Below are 24,394 nucleotides of genomic sequence, written 5' to 3' on the forward strand. Positions count from 1 at the left end.
ACCACACAATTTAAAATAATAATATAACTAGTGAAGCAAATGTGTGATGTTATATATGTATGTTTATCTCACTCATCTGGTCAACTCGCCTCGCCGGGCCCCCACGCTAGGGGCCTATTAGCCCCCCCACCCCCTTGTGAGGGCCATGCTGATAGTGCAACCCTTAATATATTGTATTGGATTTGTGCATGCGCACCAACATATCTTAAATAAATGTATGGTTTTAAGCAGAAATAAACTTATTGTTTCCAATGTGTTGTATTTGCGATAAAACGATTTCATCATTAATGTGCCTTCACATGAACGGTTAAAATTTTCGCGTGGGTAAGAATGGCTAATAGATAGATACTGCTATAATCTGTAGTAAATAAACATATACCATTATGATACCATGTTTTTTCTCATCCTATTAATTAACATTGAATGACCACATATTTTATATTAACATCATCAAAAAATATTACTGTATACATGGTGTTCGTAGTTATAGTATTTTTTCATATTATTATTATCTCAACTTTTTTTCATGTTCGACCCTAATAATATCATATGTGCTTCCATGAAGTGGAGGTTTGTATTAACAGATTTTTGTTTTTACGAGAAATGGATGTTGAGCAGATGCAACCTATTAGGTCCACACTCTGACTCCAAACACAAATTGAAAAATAATATGTATATTTGCCAGACCCAGGGTTGGAACCTGAGTCCCATTATATCATATACCACCGCGCAAGCCGCTCGGCCATCGTGGGCGTTTTATGTCAACACGTGCATTATATCTTCAATTTTCATCTAATTTAACATTCCTACGATTAAATTTTAATATGATTTAACATAATGCGTATTCAAGATGAAAAAAGACATGGTACTCGTATTATAATGACGAATACTTATTTACTAAAAAGTCTTCAGATTATCTAAGCTAAGCTCGCAAAGGTACCCCAAATTCTTTATTTTTGACCTTCGGCCCTTAATACTACTTACAATTTGTATTTCAGTCTGTTATTGTATACATACATTATTTTATTAAAAATCGTACGATGTATAATTTGGATTAGCTAGTAGCTAAATAATATAGAAAAATGTTCTAACAAAAATTAATATATACTGACAACTTGGTATATGATAAAATTTTAGGACTACGACAAAAATTTTATTTTTGGTTTATTTGCACCATGCATTAAGACTTTTTTGTATGTTGATAGATGTCATTGGTTGATAGCCACATAATCAGATCTCTAAATATGGGGTAACAATAGTTTTGTCAATATTGTATTATAAGTATTTTAAATAGTTATAGGGTCACATCTGCTTTATATATGATAGTTGCGGTTGAACCAAACGGGGTGTGGTCGTCATCATAAAATAATATTAAATTTAAAGAAATAGCCATTGATAAACATTTTTAAGATATATAAATATATTTTTCAAAACTATTTTTTTTTCATTCATAATCTTACTTCAAATGGCTAATGATAAATTATTGATAATGTACGAAATCTCACTTTTAGCCACATACCACGAATTAATGAAAATAATACTTATATTAATGTATGTCTACAATTTATTACTAGAACAAAGACAGCAATTAAGGTATCTATGGCACCATTAACTCGTACAAAATATAAAGACCTATCTCAATAATATGTAAGTAATTATTATTTTATATCTACAGCGCGGATACTCAAATGGATAACGACGTGACGCCGGTGTACTTGGCAGCGCAGGAAGGTCATCTGCAGGTTCTGAGGTTCCTGGTGGAAGAAGCAGGAGGATCTCTTGTAGCAAGGGCAAGAGATGGTATGACACCATTGCATGCTGCTAGTCAAATGGGGTGCCTGGACTGCTTGCAGTGGATGGTGAGTAAATTATTTTTATTTTCTAACCCATTTATATCATCAGATCAGATAGATGACTGCGATTGGTCATGACATAACTAAGAAACATCAAAATTATTTTACGAGCTACCACTACTACATTCTTAATTTTAATGATGCTGTATTGTTATACACAGTCAAAATACATTAGTCCCCATTTATCTCCCCCTCTGCTATCGAGTAACTTCTTGGGTTATATGTATTTTTTATTAACACACATACATATTATATATTATGTAGCATTACATAAAAGTAGGCAGTGAAATGATCAAGAAAGAATCAGATAATATTTCTCTATTTTTTACATAGTCATTAATTAACATAAAATGCGATATATCTTCAAAATTTTTAATTCCTCTTTGATCATCATGAAAATCATTAGCACCATAAAAATACATATAAAAGCTAAAATTAATCAAATTAGATAGTATTATTATAGAGAGACACTATCGTTATATTTGATGGGCTTCCAATTTCAAAATGTCAATTATTCTTTATGGTAGTGATAATTGATAATTATGGAAAATTGAATTTCTCTCCGCCATCATGGAATTTTAAGACACCTGGGTAAAATTATTAAAGATGTGCCCTAGGATAATATGAATAGTCATCATGCCAATGTGTATGATTTTGTACAATTAGATGGATTTTTCGAGCTATGTCGCCGGATTACATAATATCAATAGTCACTCACGTAGTGATAATAATTTGCAAAAAATTAACAGAAATGTTGGTGGTACCACTGTGGTGTGTTCGATGTGTGGGTTATGGTGTTGAGGATGATGATGATGATGAAGAAGTCGAAGATGTATGCAGGAGCGAGTTTTATTTGCAGCGTAACAATCGGTACAATGGTATAAATACAATGACAGTACATATTATTATCTACTGAGATAGTTACGAGCCAGGTACTTAGATTCGAGTGACATTTTGATAAATCATTATTCGTTATTTATACAGTCAAAAGTAATACATAAACATTATATTCCTGTATATAATTATATTGAACGAGTCAGCGGTTTAAATACGAGTAGCTTGTGAATTTTATTTATTATTACAGTCATAATATAATATGATACTATAGAAAAGGATTATTCCACTAATTTCCATTGCGATACCGTATTTCATATCGCCAATCAATCTGCTGATCCAGCTAAACAGTAAACTTGTTTACCGTTATATGAGTCGCTGAGAAATTATTATTGCGGTCGAATAATTTGATACATTAAAAAATAGATATTTGATCACTAATATACTGACAGCTACAGAAATCTAAAGCAAATAAATAATATGATTATAAAAATGCACATGCCGCATTTTTGACTTCCAAAATTTATCTAGTCAATAATTCTGGATAATTGTGTGGTAATGATATCAGTAAGAAAATAACACTCAGACATACATGTATTGGCAAAAATTTATTTAACATTTTCACTTTAACCTAATATGCTATGGAAGAGGAAGAAATAGTCATATTATCAACCACACCACGTACCACATTTACATACAGCTCTGAAGAACCCTTTTAGTAAGATTAGTATCACCTTTTACAACAATGTATGTAGTTCCTCACTTATCTTTAATATAATTACGCAGACAGTATACTATCAAATAAGCTCATTAAAGCTGTATAGATATTTTTTTTCTTTGAACTGCTCCTAAAATTTCACATAAAAAGAAAATATGTCACTGATGTTGGATGAGAAAATTAGGATGGGTTAGCATGGAGTAGGGAGGAATTTTTAAAATATTAAGGGGTTCTCCATACGCACGCCAACATTAAACCCTTTCCTACTCTTAATATTGTTTTTACTATCACACAATTTTATTCTCGGAAGTTATTTCAGGACTCACGTGTTAATAATATGGCTAACTTACAAAGTGGACATGGTAAAAGCAAGTATAATAATATGCTGGAATTAGAGCACAGCGTTTATAATCAATCAAATGTTAATTTCAAAGAGCACCCAGAGAAACATTTATCTGTCAACCCAGTTTGTATAGTAACTTTTAATTTAATTCTTTAGAAATGCATTGTTTTTATAATCTATGAGTTACCACGCACTGATTCCTCTATCATTGTCAACAATTAAATCTCGACGTTTTGTTACGCGTGTCTATGTTTTTAATGCACGAGTTTCATGGTGAAATAATAATTATTACAAGTTAATGAAATAATTTCTATCAGCTACATCTGCTAAATTAATATAATGGATTATTGTCAGAAAGTTTTTCAAAAAATATGCAGTATTTTCTTCAATACAATCATGTATTTTTTACTTTTACTCGTTTATTATTGAAAAATAAACGCATGTTAAAACAGAAAAAAATTAAATCGTTGTAAACAATGAAATTTCCACACACATAGGAAGTACAATTATATAATATGGCCTAATTTTATAATAAAAGTACGCATATGAAAAAAATAATTACATAAAATATACAGAAATCTGTAAATGAAAAATATGTTGACAGATACGATAATACCTACATATTACATACGTTATTGTAAATACATCATTGTTAATTTATATAAAATCGAAAGTGTAAAGAACACTGGTAGATAATGTAAAAATCTGAAAGTTTTCATTAAAAATGATAATTATTTATGTTATAAAATAATTTCACTATGGATATATATTCAATAAATTATGATTGAAAACTATTAAAAAATTTATTAAAAAATCGGGTATATGAAATATTGGAATATTTATGACAAAACAATCGAATTTAGATTATAACCAATCAATTTTAATATTGTCAATTATTTTCACGGTTAGTGTCATGTAAAAACAAAATTTTATTGTAGAAAACTTTACTAGATATAAGTTTTTTATTCTACAATAAACAATTAAAAACACAAAATTGATTTTGTCAAAACAAGCATTCTCAATTGAGATTTTTTTTCAATTTTTAAACACTTTTTTATTGAAACTGTCTTTACCGACACTTACGCCTCCCTTTTACTCAGCCCGTTAATTAATCATCACTACAGCCAGATTCGATCCACTACCGGATGAAGACCCCCCTTAATTCATTCCACTCTTCTCGATTCCTAATACTTCGCTGCCACGTACAACCACCGAACCGGCGGGTTTTAGGGCATCCCTCTTAGGGATTACAATACTCGTATTTCATAACCGGTATTCCACGATGGCCGCGCGGCTTAACCGTTGGACTATAATGTCGTGGGTCCCAGGTTCGAATCCTGGGTCTGGCAAGTACACATGTTGTTTTAAATTCGTGTGTGAGTCAGGGTATGGACCTAATAGGTTGAGCAAGTGGCTGACATCCATTTCTCGTAAAAAACAAAATCTGTTAATACAAACCTATACTCTGTGGAGGCCCATATGATCTTATTAGGATCGGACATGGTCGAAAAAAACTTCCACTATTTTACGATACCGATATACCGGTTTTAAAAATCTGATATATTCGGTATTAAAAGTGGAAACAAAATGTATTAATAAACGTAAAAGGTTTAACATGACTATATTTTTTGTCGGGTTACGCGATGCCTAATTTACTTTCGTTGCCTTTCAACGCCTTTGGAGACTAGTAATGGCACATGCTATAGAATAGTAATATTTTAAAGGGATTTATATAAAATATTTATATTTATTGATAGATACTTCTGTTTTTTCCATATATTTCACGAATACCAGTATTGAATAGGAAATACCGGTGTTAGTATTCGGTATTGCAATCCCTAGTCCCTGTGCTTGTTTAATGTCCTTGGGTACCAAGTAATGATTGCATTAACTGCCCACTCACTGTATCCAGCCTATTACTATTCTATGTGATTTGATTTTTTTATATTTAATAATATAAATCTTAGCAATATGTATATTTTATTTGGTATTAAGTGAAATATTTTCGGAATAAAAATATTATTATGAAGTAGATAGTAATATTTTTTTTTAATTGACGATAGAAAGTTTGAGTCATTTTATAAATACCTACTCAAACTTTATGACAATTTTCTAATAAATTTACTGGTTGTTGCGTAAAACGTTTTAACGGATGTTTTCGCTAATCTACAGTTATTGCGTTTTCACCTATTTAAAAACGTAAAATAATATTACGTGGACTTTGGCGTTGACAACATACGTATAAAGTCAATGACTTAATAATTTTAGATAATATGCAATTATCTAGGAAATTATGGCTATTATATCAATGGTCAATACTCTTCGTGAAAGTGTTGTTTTCGCTTCGGTAATGTCGAAATACAACAGTCTCTTTTTTTGGTTTATTTGTCAAATTGTCGTAATGGCGCAGGAAGTTCTTACGTTGGTCATTATAACTATCTGACACGACATTATTATACTCCATTACACGTTTCTTTCATTTATTCACCTTGCCATTGAACTTTGCCTTCTTACAGAGAGAATCGTTTGAGGTTATATTATAATTGTGTGACAAAATTGCGTACCGAGTCAAAAAAAAAACAGATTTCACTTGTATGTGAATTGAAAACGCGAAACATTTAAATTTACTGTCAAGTTTACGCATATTTCAGTTATAGTAAGCATTTAAAAAATTATTACTTGATTTATTGTATACATATTGGTATCACAAAATAATCGGTTCCTTTTTATTATCATCGAAAACGTTGATTGGTCAGATAGCGATTAATTAACAAATTAATTTTAAAAACTTACTTTTAGTTTTATTGGTTTGATTTTTTAATTAAGAGCGGATTTGTCACGGCTAGAAATGAATACTTAAAGAAGTGCATTCATTATTCATTAAAACTGCACATCATTAAAATAAACAGAAAAATTTAATTTCTTTAAAGAGAAAGATAATTTTTATGCTGAACAGTTTGCTAATTTTATCTAAGCCTTTAGAAAATGTATGACTCAGGTATTTGACAAATAATAGTAATGTTGTTGGATTAAAGAGCCAAAATCAATTAATTGAACAATAAATATACTTGAAGATAGAGAGTATTTAATAAAGCATGATAGGTATTACGTATATTTTCCGAATCAAGTACTAATATTTTGTAATAAGATAATCTTGGTATCGTAAATTAGGTACACAGGCAATTATATCGCTTTTTATCAACTCTGTATTTCAAGTGTTTTTAAAGAATTTACAAACATATTCATATATTATTTTTTATAACATATTGTGGATTGTATATTTGGCAGTTACTAGGTCAATGTATAAGTTATAGTGAAACATTTGTTTACAACAATATTAATTCTAAAAATACATAAAGCAATAAATTTTTATTGTAATACTATGTCTTTTAATTAGTGTGTGTTACTTTTATCATAATATTGTAATCATAATTAACAAAAAATACTCTCTTTCTATTGGGGTTACTTTTAATTGTATGGTTTTTAATAAATACCAACTCGTATATACTTAAATGGGTTACGATTTAATTTTTTATGTATTAAAATTTAATCATTTCATCTTTGTAATAATTATACTTAGAAAAAAAAATACTTTGTAAGTATACAAAAATATTAAAATCAATGCTGTTATTTTATAATTTCTTCTTCTGCGAATGCCACTTATTTAAATATCGGTGACCATCTTAATAATACTCTCTCTAAAAGCTCCTCTTAGAAATAGGAAACCAATATAATATATTGATTTTCAATTTATCCAGGCTTTTGAGATGTTTAAAGCGTGATTTTCTTCTTCATCCATACCTACGCTTACCTATTAATTGTTTTGACAATAAATTAAAACATAATTATGGTTCCAGTTCTAATTTAATATGGCACAAACATGCAAACAACATTTTAAACATACAATTAATTTTAAATTTAGGTCACTGTATCACTATCGTCCAGGAACAATACATTGCCGAGTAAAAGTTTCTCCAAGCTGATCTCATTTATCTCGCGTGCATTACATTGCTCCGTATTTCTGTAGAACTTAACCATATCTTCAAACAACTGGTATTTTACATTTCATATATTTTCTACCTTTTGGGTACCACTGAATGAATAGATTTATCGAACGATTGTCTTATAATCAACCTATATGACCTAACCATTTCGTTTACGAAATTCTATTACATCGCGTACCTACCCTTGTTTATTCCCTTATCCAAATATTAAGTGCGTATGCCATTTATTTGTGAAATTAAAGACAGCAGTATTATATTACATTTATAATTAACGATTTCTTTTATTCAACGAATAATTCACAAGATTTAGAAATATACGAGGGTGGGTCAATAAGCCCTTAGAAAAGCCGACAGGTGGCGCGACTAGTACTGTAAGCGGTTTGTTTTCATGCAGCGGCACTACCGATTCAGTATGCTGCGAAGTTTCAATCAGATTGGTCGGGTTGTTGTGTGTTTCTCGTACATTTAAAAAAAAAATTTGCTTGTGGAAAATGGAAAAATGGAAAATGGAGAAAATTGAGTTTAGAGCTGTTATTAAACATTTTAATATAAAAGGGTTAATAGCAAAGGAAATAAAAAAATGAGTTGGATTTAGTTCACGGCATATCTGCTCCTTCACTTGCAACTATTTATAACTGGTTAAATGAATTTAAACGTGGTCGTACATCAACAAAGGATGAACCACGCTCAGGACGTCCTGTAGAGGTGACTACACCAGAAATGATCAATAAAATCCACGATATGGTGTTAAATGACCGAAGATTAAAGTTGAGTGAGATAATTGAGGTTACAGGGATCTCAAAAGGTAGCGTCATTTCTATTTTACATGACAAATTGGGCATGAAAAATATTTCTGCAAGATGGGTGCCGCGTTTGCTCACAGTCGACAATAAACGCAGTAGGGTGGTGGCCTCTAAAGCCCTGTTGTCGCTCATGCAACGCAATCCGGATGAATTTTTTCGTCGCTTTGTGACTGTAGATGAAACATGGATACACCACTATACTCCCGAGACGAAAGAACAGTCAAAGCAGTGGATTGCGAAGGCAAACCATGTCCAAAGAAGGCGAAAACCGTAAAATCAGCTGGTAAGGTTATGGCTACTGTATTTTGGGATGCACGTGAAATTATTTTCGTTGACTATTTGGAAAAAGGAAAAACAATAACAGGGAATTATTATGCATCTTTATTGGACCAGCTAAAAAACAAAATTGAAGAAAAACGGCCTCATTTAAACAGGAAAAAAATCCTCTTTCATCAGGACAATGCCCGTGTTCACACATGTTTACGATCAATGGCTAAAATTGAAGAATTGAAGTTCGAATTGGTCGACCACCCACCGTATTCGCCAGATTTAGCCCCCAGTGACTTTTTCCTTTTCCCAAACTTAAAAAAATGGCTAAGTGGACAACGTTTTTTTTCAAATGAAGAAGTCATCGATCGGACAAATGCTTATTTTGAGGACCTTCCGAAAACTTATTTTTCTGACGGTTTAAAAAAAATTGAGAAACGTCTAACCAAGTGTATTGAGCTCCAAGGAAATTATGTTGAGAAATAAAAAAAAATACAAAAAAAAAACCTGTTTTAATGCTTTTTTCTAAGGAATTATTGACCCACCCTCGTATCATTTTGATTATTGAACATATATAATTTTGAAAAACACTTTCTGAGAGAGTATATTATAACCAATAGAAAAAATCTTTTTTGAAAAAAGGAAGCCACCCCGGCCGGGAATTGAACCCTGCATCTCCCGGGTTTACGCCCCATCCGTCGCATTTAACCAATATGCTACGGCGTGACATACTAATTGTGACAAATCAATTTGGAAGAACGCTGATGAGTAGGTATTAAAATTTACCAATAGTTAAAATTTGTCGCAATTAGTATGTCACGCCGTAGCATATTGGTTAAATGCGACGGATGGGGCGTAAACCCGGGAGATGCAGGGTTCGATTCCCGGCCGGGGTGGCTTACTTTTTTCAAAAAAGATTTTTTTCTATTGGTTATAATATACTCTCTCAGAAAGTGTTTTTCAAAATTATATATGTTATATTACATTTGTTATTGCCAAATCTCCAATATCTTCCGTGGATAGATAATATTATATTATTTAAAAATTTACCTGTATAAGTGCATTGTCTTGAAAAATTAAAAATCATCTTGGAGATAATTACTCTAGAAGTTGCTGCCTGAAACGTAACCCTAGATTTTTTTTATTGGATCTACTCTTGAATTCATGTTCACTTCTTTATAATTTTTCATTAGCTTTGATAATAAATATTGAGATTTAATGAAAATAGTATATAGTTGTCGTTATTTTACTGAAGTAGTTAAGTAACCATAAAATTTAATGTTTTACAATATTTTTTTATTCAATTTTGATCATTAAATAATTTCAATTTACCTATTAAAATTTTATTATTGGATACATACACCTACTCGTATAATTTTTCTTCATTGAAATCTCACTTGCTGTTCCCTGTGTTTTTTGTTTAAAGATCTGCGATAATTCTTTTTGATAATAAAAGTGAAATGATAAACTGTCTTCGTGGAAATGTCTAAAGTACAATGTACCATGTATTAAAGTGGTGAATCCGGACAGAGTTTATTAAATTTATTGGATTACTTTGTTGATCGTTGATAACAAAATTATAGCCAACAATAAAACAGAAAGGTAAAAGTAGGACATGGAGAGAGAAGAGACCAGACGTATTGCCATCTTGCTCCAGCTTCAAGTAGAAAAATTAGAAAACGAGAGCGACAACGAGAAATCTTGCGGCAATTATTATTGGAATAATTTTTCAAGTAGCTCAATGCCTCGTCCGATGATGCCCAAACTGGAGAAATTTTATGTAACATCTGCCATTGACAGGCATCATCATGCAACTAGTGTATTAATGTAAATCTAATTCAACGGTTTTAATAATATATTGTTTGAATGTTCGTTTCCAATTTAAAGTAGGTTTAGGTGTTAATGATTTTTATTAATTATGAAATGAAATATCTGGAATATAAATATCACTGATTCTTGAAGGTGTGTAATAAAGTATTATAATTACATTGCTAACGAGATTGGTAGTGATGAAAAGCATTTTATAGTATGTAGTTACATTTAGGCAGCACATAAATTATTAAAGAACAAATAGATTTTTTTTTAAATATAAGTATTATAATATTTTAAATAAATTGCTGTTGAATTCGAATGTTCATTGTTAAATTTAATAATGAATGGCATTTAAATAATATTCAAGGCTTCAGTAGTAGGTTCCGTGATTGGTGTTAGTACAGCTCCACCAAACTGTTCCAGGTAGCAAAATGTTAGGAGATTACACGATAGAATGAAGTGTTTTAATCGCACCTATTTTGTACTATAGCTAATCCAGTATATTTCGTTACCTACATAAAGTTAATTATTTTCTATAAAAAATTTGAACCATTTTTCAAGTCAAGTCCCACTCGATTAAAAAACTATGATTTTTCTGATATGCATGTTTCTAAAGTTTGATAAAATTATGATTTTTCTATAATTAATAAAGAATCTGACATTCTTTAAAAGTTTTAGCAACGCATGCAAGATAGTCAATAAAACGTCAGTGGAGTCTAGTCGAAGCTCAACCAGTTTTTTTATAAACATTTCTCTTTGATGTCAATATGCTCTTGATTCTTCCATGCCTATATAACGCATTATTACTAGTGTTTTTTTTTATAATTTCTCATTTAATTTTATAATAAATTAACACCATTAGTGATTATAAATATACATTTTGTAGAATTCATGGCTTTAATCACTATTAGAAAAGTATATCATTAAAAACGTTTAAACTAGAATACTATAATGTATCGAACTTTCTTCGCCCAATACATCATCACAATAATGCATACGCTAATGAAGTGTCAATCAAGGTAAATGTAACAATCTCATATGTTGGTATATTTGAATATCGTTTGAAGCTTTTTTTTTTAACTTACACATTATTGTATATATTTTTTTCTTTATTGTATCCTAATCACACTATTACACTGCAGACCAGAAGTTTTCAAGTATCTTTGAGTGGGTACACGTTTATAAATTAAAAGGAGAGTGACGGACACATTCTTATGCGATAATAGTTTTAGAGATTTAAATATTATTTATTTAAAGTCAAAGAAAAAATTACAAATAAAAAAGTCATAAAATGTGAATTCGTTAAAGGATCCCATCTTAGTATTACATATTATTATGTGTTGATGTTTATTATTAAAATCTAGTATATCGTGGGTTTCCGCCAAAAGTTTGTAAGCCTCGAAATCATATTATGAACTACTTGCAATTTGAAGTTTAATATGGCCTTTACAATCAAGCATAATGCTAACTTCTTTGTGCTTTATGTGCATGTTATATAATATATCGGATGACCTTAAGCATACATATTCATATAATATAGACACATAATCCGTTGTCAACTCTAAATACGTAAATTGTCAATGTACTTACCAACTTTTGGCAGCACCCATGATATTTCTTTTATTTTGTTAACTGTCAATTCATGGTGGAACTGCATTGTATTGTTGTTTTTATTTAATAAAACGCAATTATTTTATTGGACTTATTCCACTTTTAAAAGTGGAATAAGTACTATAAAAAAATTGCGTTTTATTAAATAAAAACAACAAAACCCATGATATTATTATGTTTTACAGTGTACATAAAACATTTAAGTATGATAAATTTGTAGTTTTAAGATTTATAAATTATTTTAAAAAATGTCGATTTTTGATTAAAAAATGTACTCAAGTATATTTAATTGTAAGGGTTTTTTAAAAATATTTTTAGATACTTACGGATTTATTAATGAAAGAACTAAAAATTTTATTTTCAAAAAAAATTCAAAATGCAAGTTCCCTATTTTTCCCCTAGGTGCTAAATGAGATGAAAGAAAAATTGTTCCGCAGACTATTTTTTTATTACTTACATGAAACAAATCAGTGTAATAAAAACATTTTTTTCAAATTTTACGAGATTTGGGAGAATAATAGTATAATAGTCTAGGGAGGTTCATTTTTCTCATAATATGGCTATTTAAGGATGTAATTTTGTTTATTCCAATTTTGCACCTAAATTTGGATACGTACCCAGATGCAGATGACAAAACTTATTTAGGTAGGTACCTACCTACCTTATAATGTATTACTAAATGTTAATATACATAATATAAACTTTTAATATGTTACTGGATTCGTTGAATATTTATTACGAAATTAACTTTTTTAAATACTAATAAAAATATACGTTAATCAACATTGTATTGCGGGCGTACTTCAATATGTTTAGGGCGAATCTGCACACACATTGTCAACTATATATACTCCAGGGCATCACTATGTAGATTTCTTCAATAGTCGCCTCCTGAAGGCCGTCTTTGCTGGATTTGATACCAATACTGCCCTTTTAAAAAAAATATCTAGCGTTAACTCAGTTTTTAAATAAAATGGAGGTAAAACCGGTACCCACAGATCATTAGTAAAGTATATGAATTGGTGACTAATATATAATATTATTAATGATATGTTTCTCTTAAATAATAAACAAATATATTATTTATTAATCAGTATTTGCAAAAATATGATCAATTTTATTTTAAAACTTAAAAAAAATAATCTTAAAGAATTGGAATATATTGGAATTGGCTGCAATGCACTTCACGTGGAATGGCTCACATTTGTAAATTCGTCTTTCATCTTTGGGGGCCAATTTTAACCTTACCAGTATCATTCATACAATCCTGAGCGTCATCTTCTACCCTCGTATGTAACTCTATTCATGTGGTGAGTCTAGTTTTGTTGAAAAAGCTCTTTCTGGAGTTCCGCTTTATGGCAAAGGAGTGAATATTTTTGTTTTCATTCCGGTGCTAATAGGCTTAGCGAACGGCTTGTATCCATTATTTCTAGGGGTAAATAATATGTTAGTACTTTTTCAATCTTTGTAAATCTTATTGAATGAATTATATTTTTTTTAAAGTACAGAGTAATAAATGAATATGAAATGTTTATTCGAAGTTTTTTTATATTTTCCTATTATTATTCATTAGATTAATTCATTTATTTAGTAATAGGTACGTTAGAACTTTTCTTATTGTTTCATAAACAGGAGAAATCCTAAAATATTTAGAGTTATCTGTTATTTGAAAACCCTGAAACTATATAAAAAAAAAAACTCAAACTATAGAGCAGAGATTTACAAAGTGTGCGTCTCGGTGTCCTAGGAAGTCGCACAATCTTAGAAAAAAACTTGTAGTAATTTCATGAAATCTTAATTTAAGATACCTACCTCGTATATAGTATTATGCATGGTCAAAATAAAATCATGTGCTTTAGTGACCGTTTTCTTCAGGCGACAATACAATTTTAACGGAGAATATGTACCGCTTTTCCTTCCTGACTTCACTTTCCTCTCTTTGTATGTCAAACGGTCCATCATTGATTATTTTTTGAAAAACATCTATTTTCTAACTCCGGGCTTGTGGCAGTAGCTGCAATGAAAACCAAACATTGCTCAAAACTCAACGTAGAACAGGAAATGAGGATAGATAGCTGTGTGATTTTATAATATTTAAGTTTTCTTGGTATTTTTTTTATCAAACTGTAGGCTTATCTATCCCATTAATTGGTATTGATTTAGGACGCCGTGTAATAAAAAAGTTTCAAAACGTTCGCTAAAGAGAGTCGTGTTTCTTTAAATTTACCACGGATTCATTATTTCAACAAACCGTGTCATAATAATTACTGGTTTTCGTAATGGTTTTCAATATTTTTTGAGCCAGAACTAATATGTCTATAGCTATTTAGTTAATTTAAGATTTTAGAATAATGGTAATTCACGGTTCTAATAAAATTACCATTGTGGTACTGTTCATGATATTTAATTATTTATACTTAATCAAAACTGGCGGTCAAGTTCAATAAGGTTCAGTTAAATTAAGGTGAGAATGTCTATTTAGTAACGTTGAGCTATGATTAGTCAATAAGTAAGAAAACAGTATTTTTTTTTATTTTAAAATAATATAAAAAATAGTAATACTTTAAACTGTTTAAAGCTTTATTACAAAACTATGAATGATATTGTACATATTATATGAAAAATATGGCATAACATTTAAATGGCTTAGGTTTGTTTTGTAGTATTTTGATATTTCTGACTTCCTCCACCAATTACTTCATGGTATTAGTACAATGACTCTACTCAAAAGCTCTATTCGTCATATGTCATCAGAAATTTCTGAATTCTACAAGTCCATATGGCTGAAGATGTGAAAATACCATCAACTTAAGAACCTCTTTCTTTCACATCAATAATTAAATTTTCCACTTATAATGGACTTCTCTAAAAGTGAAGACTTTACCTACCAGATCCACCTAGCGGAAAAATACGAAGCTTGCAATTTGTGACATTGTTTTGATAATTTACAATTTCAACTGTATTAATTAATAAATATGTATCTGAAATCATCATTTATGATAGCCAAACTTTATTTGTGACGACACATACGGGAAAAAAATATATATACGCACAGAAAAACTGTGAATCATCCTATTCATATAGGTAGCTTAATATTAAACCAGACTGACAACTTTTAAACAAAGCTGTTTTTCAGTAGCGCCTATAAGTTGTATTGTATAACCTTTTTTTAACAATATTTTAAACTGTTATAATAATTTTATATGATAGACCATCAATAATAAAATAATTACAAGATAAAAAGAACTTTTTATATACAACGTTTTTAAATTTTCTGTTGAATCATATAAACTTGACTTGAATAGCTTCAACGATCAAAAAAAAATGTAGGTACTTGATAGAAATAATACTAAAATATCATTTTGACATTTCATATTGATTTCCAAAGTAACGTACGTATAATATATTAATAATTTAGTTGCTAGGACCGCAGATAGCAACCAATAATAGTGGATTGGATTACGGATTTCTTCCGAAATAACTTTTCATACAAAACAGAAGTAACTGAAAATGAATTCAATTCTACTTAAAGATGGCTAAAAGTATTAAAATAATACATTGGCATCGTGTTCTGATAAATTCTAAGAGTTTCAAATGTTTAGCTAGTCGGGAAGTTGGTTAAAAATCGATTGCAAGATTTGTACTGGATAAACAACCACCGGACAAAACAATACGACCTAATAAAAACGTTGTAAAATACTAAGTAAGTACCTACTTAATTATTCTACATTATTTTATAAATATCAGAACATTTTTTTGCCAATTTGTAAGATATACTCGAGGGATGATGATTTTATTTTAATTATTATAATGCCCTTCAACAAAGAATTCATGGTAAGTTCAAAATAAAGTTTGTGAGGTGTTTTTTTAAATCTATGCAGAAATAGCTCCGCTTTTCAGAAACCAACCATTACACTTGCACTCTCTCTTCTTATACCTAAGGTCATAGAGATCTCTTAACAACAATCTCTCCGAGCGTGACTATAATTTTTGAATTATAAGGTCAATGGCAACCATCATGATAAATCGTATTCGCAGGTGCTATTTTATTTGCTAAATTTATTGCTGCCAAAAGAAAGTACCTACCTACTGGCTTTTATTCTGATTTAAATAATATGTTATTTCCTTCCTCTGGCTTTATAATATTACGTTTATGTATACAACAAATTATCTATATGATAAAAAAAGCAATTTTCCTACTTTTATATTTACATAGTCATCACTATTTTCGATCCTTGTAAGGGTGGAGAGTGTAGTGAGAGTTAAGAAATGTTTGTTTTCCCGCGAATTACTTAAGATGATACATCAGTGAAACGGCAAATAATTTTCAACTATGGGCGCGACGAAATTTTGGACTTGCTGGCATTCGGAGAGAGAACGTTGAGCTGGGAACACGTCAATTTGTTTCGTGATGGCGACGGGGGTATTAATTCTTAAATCGTGTAAAGATGACTAAAAACATTACCAATTTACTTTAAAAAGAAAACATGTCAATGAATATATTATTATTGTTACTAATAGAAAAATAAACAGAACATTAAATGGACGAATGTTGGACTTATATGACAAATTATAATTCGGTCGGCATGCGTCATTTGCACCCGCGACCCGCAATCCGCGCATCGCCTAGCCACGATCTTTTTAGACCATGTCTCAACTGAAGTATAGCCTTAACATATTATTACGTTCATAATCTTAATTCAACACAAATTGAAATACAACATCTGAATTTTTCAGACCCAGTATACGAACCTGGGACCATCCTGGGACTGACGACAACGTTTATAAATAGTATAATTTGTATTTCACATATTGGTTTTTAGTCTGTTATCATACATACTAGTATGGAAAAATGGTCAATAAAGAAAGGAAAAATGTTGTCTACCAAATAAAAGGTGGCATTACTTGTTATTCCATCTTTTACAATATGTGTTCAGGTAAGTCAGTCGCATCTTTATTTATACGTACGAGATACAATCGAACCTTGTTCCTAATTTTATGAATTTGTCGACACCAGCCAGGCTACTGCCTGATAAAATCAGTTATTTTAATATAATAATTATTAATACTTGACTTTTATTATAGAGGTCATAAAAATATCTATACAAAATTAACTATTTTTTTTTTAATTTATTTACCTATGTCCCACATTATAGGCACTTTAATAGTTATAATACACACTGTTCAGTTATAATTAGTCATTTGTAGACCATTATGAAGATATGTTTAAAGCTCAAAAATGTGTCAACATAAATAACTGAAATATCGTATAAATAACAAAAAAAGTGTTTTGAAATTATAATAGAGGTTTACCACGTAAACGCCAGTACAATTGATACTAACATAAACCTTCGATGTGATTTTTTTTAATTTGATTACCTACCATCAGTTCTTCATATCACTTCATATCAATGTAGTAGACTATTAATTACTACGCACGTTTGCGATGGGCGCCTGGCAAAATACACCGTTTCGATAATGTCATTGGTTTCGATAGCTGATCACGGATTCGAATATCGCATCTGGTACAATTTCATGTTGTTTTAAATGTGCTTAATAGGTTTCACACCCACGGCTTAAGCGTTGGACTATAACGCCGTGGGTCCCAGATTCGAATCCTGGGTCTGGCAAGTACACATATTGTTTTTCAATTTGTGTGTGAGTCAGGGTATGAACCTAATAGGTTGAGCAAGTGGCTGACATCCATTCCTCGTAAAAACAAAATCTGTTAATACAAACCTCTACTCTGTGGAGGCCCATATGATCATATTAGGATCGGACATGGTCGGAATAAAAATGAAAATAATAGGTTTAGCAAATGACTAGACAAACTATTTGTGTTTAATAAAAACTGTTAAACTATCCATTTGTGAAGCACCCAATACGATACAGGATTATAGAGCCAATGACAATTTGTTAGATAGGAAAAGAAATTTGTGTAGTGCGGAAGGCGCTGGCGTTTCATCCGGGTGCTCCGAGATTATTCTCGGCCAGGTTACATTATATCTGTGTAATTTTCTCAAAGCCAAAGTGTTTGTGATTGTTTCACTTACATTACTAAATGCTACACTACACTACTGTCATCGGGCATATTGGCCTGTTGTAGTGTTATAAAGAATATAATATTTTAATAAATATATAAATATATATTTTTTTAAATTAGCCAAAAGAAACCACCGCAATATTAATATAATAAATATTATGTGAATGACAGAAACACTATTTGCATTTATTTTGTTTAACTGCTATCAACTACAATCTTTTTAAAATTGAAACTTCGCAAAACAACCGTGCGAATTTTACGCTTATTTTTTTAGAAAATGTAAAATTCTATAAGTATAAGGTTTTATCAAAACAATACAAAGCATAGTCAAGTGCAATGTTTACTAACATTATTATTATATGAACATTGCTAAATTATTTTCTATTTTCGTTTTCAGATTTTAGAGCGCGGCGTAGACCCTAACCTACGAGACGGGGATGGAGCGACGCCTCTTCACTTTGCAGCGTCGCGGGGACACCTGCCGACCGTCAGATGGTTGCTGGCAAGCGGTGCTGTTATCACACAAGACAGATTTGGAAAATCACCAATCAACGATGCGGCTGAAAATCATCAAGTCGAGGTGAACAAAAGCACGATCTCGTTACATAATATATTTTATGAACCTATTTGGAAGACATGCCATGTCAACGCTTACAGATTTTTCTTACGTCACACGCCTTAAAAGAGTCAAAGATCGCTATAGTTGGATTGGATAGATTTTTAAATTATCCGAGTGTTATTTTAGGGATCATCAAATATACGTATCATACGGATTTTATCAGTCATAGACGTTTAAAAAAAATTCTGGTGTTCTTCGAGGCTTAAACTTGCTGTTCAAAATTGTTATAAATGATATAGCATTGGTTATTAACAATGCTATATTTGAGACCTTGAATGATTGTCATCAGCTGTGTTAAACACAATCACTGCTGAATTTTTAATTACCTTTTAATTACCACATTTAAATAACACGTTAATTATATCTAATGGCCAAGTACTCCAAACGCGCCAGTCGCGGTGTTAGCACTAAATGAGTATAGATAATATATTTGATACGTAACAAACTAGAGTTGAATTTCAATAAATTTAATCTCCAGTCCATGAGGTGACGGTGGGTGATCAAAATAATTACTATTGAGTATTTAAAATTCCGTGTAGTATGTGAAAGCTCCAACACGGGTAGCATGTATATGAATGATGTTAAAAATGAATGCATCAAAATTGGCGTAATTGGATGGGTTTATATATTCCTTTCACGTAAATTATATGAACGTATAGTAAACCACATAATAAATTTATGCTTGATTGTAAAGTATATTAATTATATTAAGCTTTCCCAAAAATATTTATATATGTGGTTATACTGTTTAAATAACTAATAAAGTAATTATGTTTCACTAATGAATAATGAATAATTTATATTCAAAAAATTATTTCAACTAAAAAAAATAATCGAATTCATTTGTTGTCCATTAACATTGTCTGTAATGGTAATAAAATAAGTATCTAAGGTTAAAACAATATTAAATGCGATTCATAAAAAACAATGGGCAAGATAATAAATAATTAATACTAATGATGTATACATAACATAATAGCACGCGATCATCATACTAGACTATCATTAAATATACATTATATCTGAATATGAAGGTAGCGTTCGATAATAGTTTGCTTATAAAAATAAAGAAAGTTAAAATATTCACTAGTTACCTGTATTATTCAATGATATTTTGAATACCTCGCTCGCAAAATTAAGCTCGCCAACAGTGCAATATTGGTCTCGCAAGGTCCCCTTAAAGTTAACCAACACAACTCTGCTATGTCTAGTATTAATATAGCATAGATCATAATAATGGGAGAGGCATGAGAAAAAAGATAATATAATAAATATTTTAACAGTTGATTAGAGTTGTTAAAAAAAATCCCATTCGAAGAATCAAGCATCACGTGACATATAAAAATGCGTTAACTGCACTGAATTAGTCACGTACCTACATATAGTTCTGAACCAGCTACCAGCAAAGCGGGTTATATAATTATGTATCATCTGAGGGTGAACAAAGATTTGCAAGGCCGAGTATGAGATGAGTGGACGTTGCAACCGCAGATTTGAAGATATTCGGCCAAATGATTTGAAAAACGATTGTATTGGCTCATCCAGAGGGATTTTTTTACGGATGGTTGATGGAACCCATCAAAGGTTGCAGAGTCATCAATTAATATGACCAGATGTCAGTATATTCGTATTTAGATACTAATATATTACCATAAATATAAGATGATTTAAATTAGTGTCATTAAATTCTTTATTGAAATGTTTTTGTTGATCGTCAAAGTGCATATTTTTTTTTTGTTAAAAACGCATAGAAAATGTAAAACTGCGTTACATTATCATTCGAACCGGCTATAATGAAAAGTAAAAATTCACTTTTCATTTCGAGCCGTTTTGTGAGATATCTTGTTTTAGAAAGCATGGGAAACTCTTAAATTCGCGCCACTTTATATCAGCGACGACAAACAAACGAATAGCCAGAAGCTTAAAAAATATATTTTGATTATGTGTCAGAATTGTATATGAAAAAAAAACACATAAAATATTATTGGAATTATAATAGGCGTATAGGATTTATCTGAAAAGAAAGTCTCGCGAAATAGTGTATTGTATAAATTTGTTATAGTTAAATTCATATAATTGGTATATCAATCTGGGAAGCCATTAATAACAATTATTATTATTAACAACTCGTAGATACCTCCCAAATTATTACATTCGCCACCGGCAAAAGTTAATTTTAAATTATTCGTTCAATTTATTGAATCACTCATGTGATAATTTTATTTAAATTATAATTGTATCGCCTTTAATGTATGGGTACTTCATTTCGTTGTGGTAAGCTAACGGCAAAAATACATACCTAATCATAGTTTGTGGTAGGCATAATTTTATTATAAAATTGTTTTCAGTAATTGATGATTTCAAAGCATATTTTTGCATACCTATTACTATTGATTTAAATAGTGCTTATTACTTACAAACTTCACTGTTTTAATATTTACTGATCAATTTTTAACCTAAATAATCATGAATGCATAATAATTATAATCCAGTATATTTACTATATTAAAATGAGTCTGAAATTATTACATACTTTTCATCCACCATCAACCATATTATATTCTCCGTTATGTAAGCATAATATATTGTGACGTAATGTTAGGCAACCTTTATCATAAGTATTAAAGAAATAAACTAATCTATCTTGGTTGTATTGGCATACATAAACTTTAAATATATGTATTAACTATACTTTAATATATTAGTTTAATATCGATATAATGCTTTGCGACCTGTAGTATACATTCCTATATACGTTTGAAGTGCATACAATTCAATAAAAAAAATACCAAACGATGATATATTTCTATTTAAATGGCGTATTATTGTGAAAACATTTATTTTGAAAAGTCAAATGGAAAATATACATTTAATTAACCCCGTGTAATATTGTAATGTAAATTAATTTTTCAGTGCCTGAACGCGCTGGTGCAGCACGGGGCAGCTATGGAGGGTCGTGATGGAAGAGACATCAGGGATGGAAGGGATAGTCGAGAAATCACGACACACAAGTCACTAGGCGGATATAAAGGCGTTCATTCGTGTACTTGCAGAGAAGGAGATAATATGGTTAGTACCTAACACGTATCAGTCAATTGAGATTTATGAGAAATCGTAATCAATAGTTTTTCAGCGTTGAAATATAAAAAGACACACATAAAAAGGTTTTGCTACATTTTACTCAAGTATCCAAAATAAAAATAATCTAGCAATATGAATGCTAGATAATTTTTTTAAAAAATCATCTCCACATGTTAAAATTACAATAATTATTATCTTAAGAAAAACCGGTTAAGTTATTTTTTGAAATATTCAAATTAATTTATAAAATAAATCAACATGTGTAAATTTCCATATTATATTATATCGTTAGATCTGTTTCGTCTTTCCGTATATTTGAACATAAAGCAATTTTTATCAAGCAATATCTTACGATAGTACTACGTGAACAACATTTTTCAGACAGCTTATTTGTTATACCCTGAAGGTTTCTTATAGTATTTTTTTTCATTTTTCCTAATTGATGGAAAGACATTATATTAGAAATATCAAATTACCTACTTTATTTTGGTAACTATGTATATTTTTATTTTGTACTTTTGTCCACAATTATATTTTAAACATGACCGGATTTAGGATATAGGTACCTAACTGTGGATATTCTAATAACGAAACCCCTCATATCATAATTAGTATAATAATAATTAATTGTAGAGATAAGTACTTACACAAAATAAAATAAATAACTTACATATTTAAGTAATCTTTTAATTTGTATGTAATTATTTTCTAATAAATCATTCGTTTATTTTGTTTCTCAGGTTTCTTCAGTTGTTATTTCTATTTAATCTGATTCAGTGATCCTTAAATTGATTTTTATTCGCATCGATGCGTAATGCAATTGAGATTTTTTTTTAAATTGTACGGTATATTTTTTTTAAATTTGTCATTGTTTTATTTGCAGTGTTCACAGGCAGAGTGTATCAATTCGAATCGTAGGCGATCACAATCGGTGTCGAGAGCCAGCGAACCTTTCTACCTGCACCCACCAGTCGGCTCTGCGGGAGGTCATGCGACTGGACCAGCGCATGCGCCATCTGATGGCCTCTACGTTAACCCCATGAGAAACACAACGCACGCCACTGCATCATCGGGAGAAGAAAGCTCAGGTATTATAGTCATATAACTCAGTTAGTTTTTTTATTACCCCTAGTGTAATTATTAAAATTAAATAAACTTATACTCAGTCGTCACGAGTAATACTAAATTCTGCATACGACTATAATAATTCAGGATCTCTAGAGTCAACTTGGGAGATTGCCGACACCTACGAATACCCTTCTTCTATTATTATTTACGGTTACATGGCCAACGAACTGAAGGGTTCATTTAATACAGATGGTTAAAGACTGAGAAGAAAGAGGTGTGTTTATTAGTAGGCGATATTTATAAAATATCGACTTTTGCTGTACATGTCTCCGCTCCATCCCTATAATCCATTAATCAAATTTTCAATAAATACAGAAATTTGTCGTAGCGTATTATGGAAAGGTACATAAAGCGAAAGAAAAAACACAAAACGGAATGAGTTAATAAGAGAACAACCAAAATATGTAATGTAGAGTTTAAAAAAAAAACTAGAAATAGATGTGGGCTGGATACGTAGTTCTAAAAAGTAATAAATACCATGTTAATCATGTAGCGGTACCCAAATGGTAAAATAAATTCGAAATCTAGACCACAGAGACCGCTGGATTGACAAAATGGGTAAGTACCTAGGAAATACTTTTTCCATTAGCGTGTAGATTCAAACTGATGATTAAAAGCCCATATAAAATACTAAGTTTTTAATAAAATGTTGAAGATGCATCTATATTTCCCAATCATTCAATCATATCATTTTCCAATCGAGACATTAAACTCTCAGTGATTGCGATTTGTCTTCTTAGTGATTATAATAATTATGTTTTATCAATATTTTTTCGACCTTTAATATCAATAAAAACAGTTTTAACTGGCCTTAACTGGTCCTTGTATGAAGTACAAACAACAAGAATCTATTACAACTGGGTTTATAAGTAGGTTATATCAATAAAATATGTAATCAAAAAACATTTCGTATACACTTTAGGTAAATATATATGCAAGGAGGAGGAGGTAAAAATAATATGGAGATGTAATTTCACATCATCTTATTTCTGAGATGCATTTTTATTATTATTCATAAAGGAAAGTAGTTATCTACGTTTAATTATATTTACCAAATACGTCTTTCTGCTACCAAAATTTATTTACTTTTTATTTATTTATTTTATTTAATACTATTGAAAGTGCCCAGTAGAGCATGAGTTCATAAGGAAATGAATAGATTGTCTGATGGTTATGCTGATAAAATCTTCTACTTGAGTTTAACAAAATAATGGGTACATAGACAAGTAGTACTGAAATTAAGCAATTTAATCTCTTATGCATGAAGCGATGACTTTA

General features: G+C 30.3%; 1 protein-coding gene across 1 annotated transcript in view; it reads left to right on the forward strand.

Annotated features, from left to right (window-relative positions):
* The first annotated feature begins 1,688 nt into the window (after positions 1-1,688).
* The window catches only part of LOC147068359 (uncharacterized), a 61,891-nt gene continuing 39,185 nt past the window's right edge, over positions 1,689-24,394 (forward strand). The window contains exons 1-3 of the mRNA XM_085952974.1: positions 1,689-1,859; positions 18,686-18,868; positions 22,881-23,076. Coding sequence (XP_085809100.1) covers positions 1,689-1,859; positions 18,686-18,868; positions 22,881-23,076 — 550 coding nt within the window. The remainder of the gene's footprint in view (positions 1,860-18,685; positions 18,869-22,880; positions 23,077-24,394) is intronic.

The sequence above is a fragment of the Rhyacophila brunnea genome, unplaced genomic scaffold (genome assembly GCF_057557595.1).
Source record: "Rhyacophila brunnea isolate RB1 unplaced genomic scaffold, BYU_Rbru_1.0 scaffold_3, whole genome shotgun sequence".
In the NCBI taxonomy this organism is placed as follows: domain Eukaryota; kingdom Metazoa; phylum Arthropoda; class Insecta; order Trichoptera; family Rhyacophilidae; genus Rhyacophila; species Rhyacophila brunnea.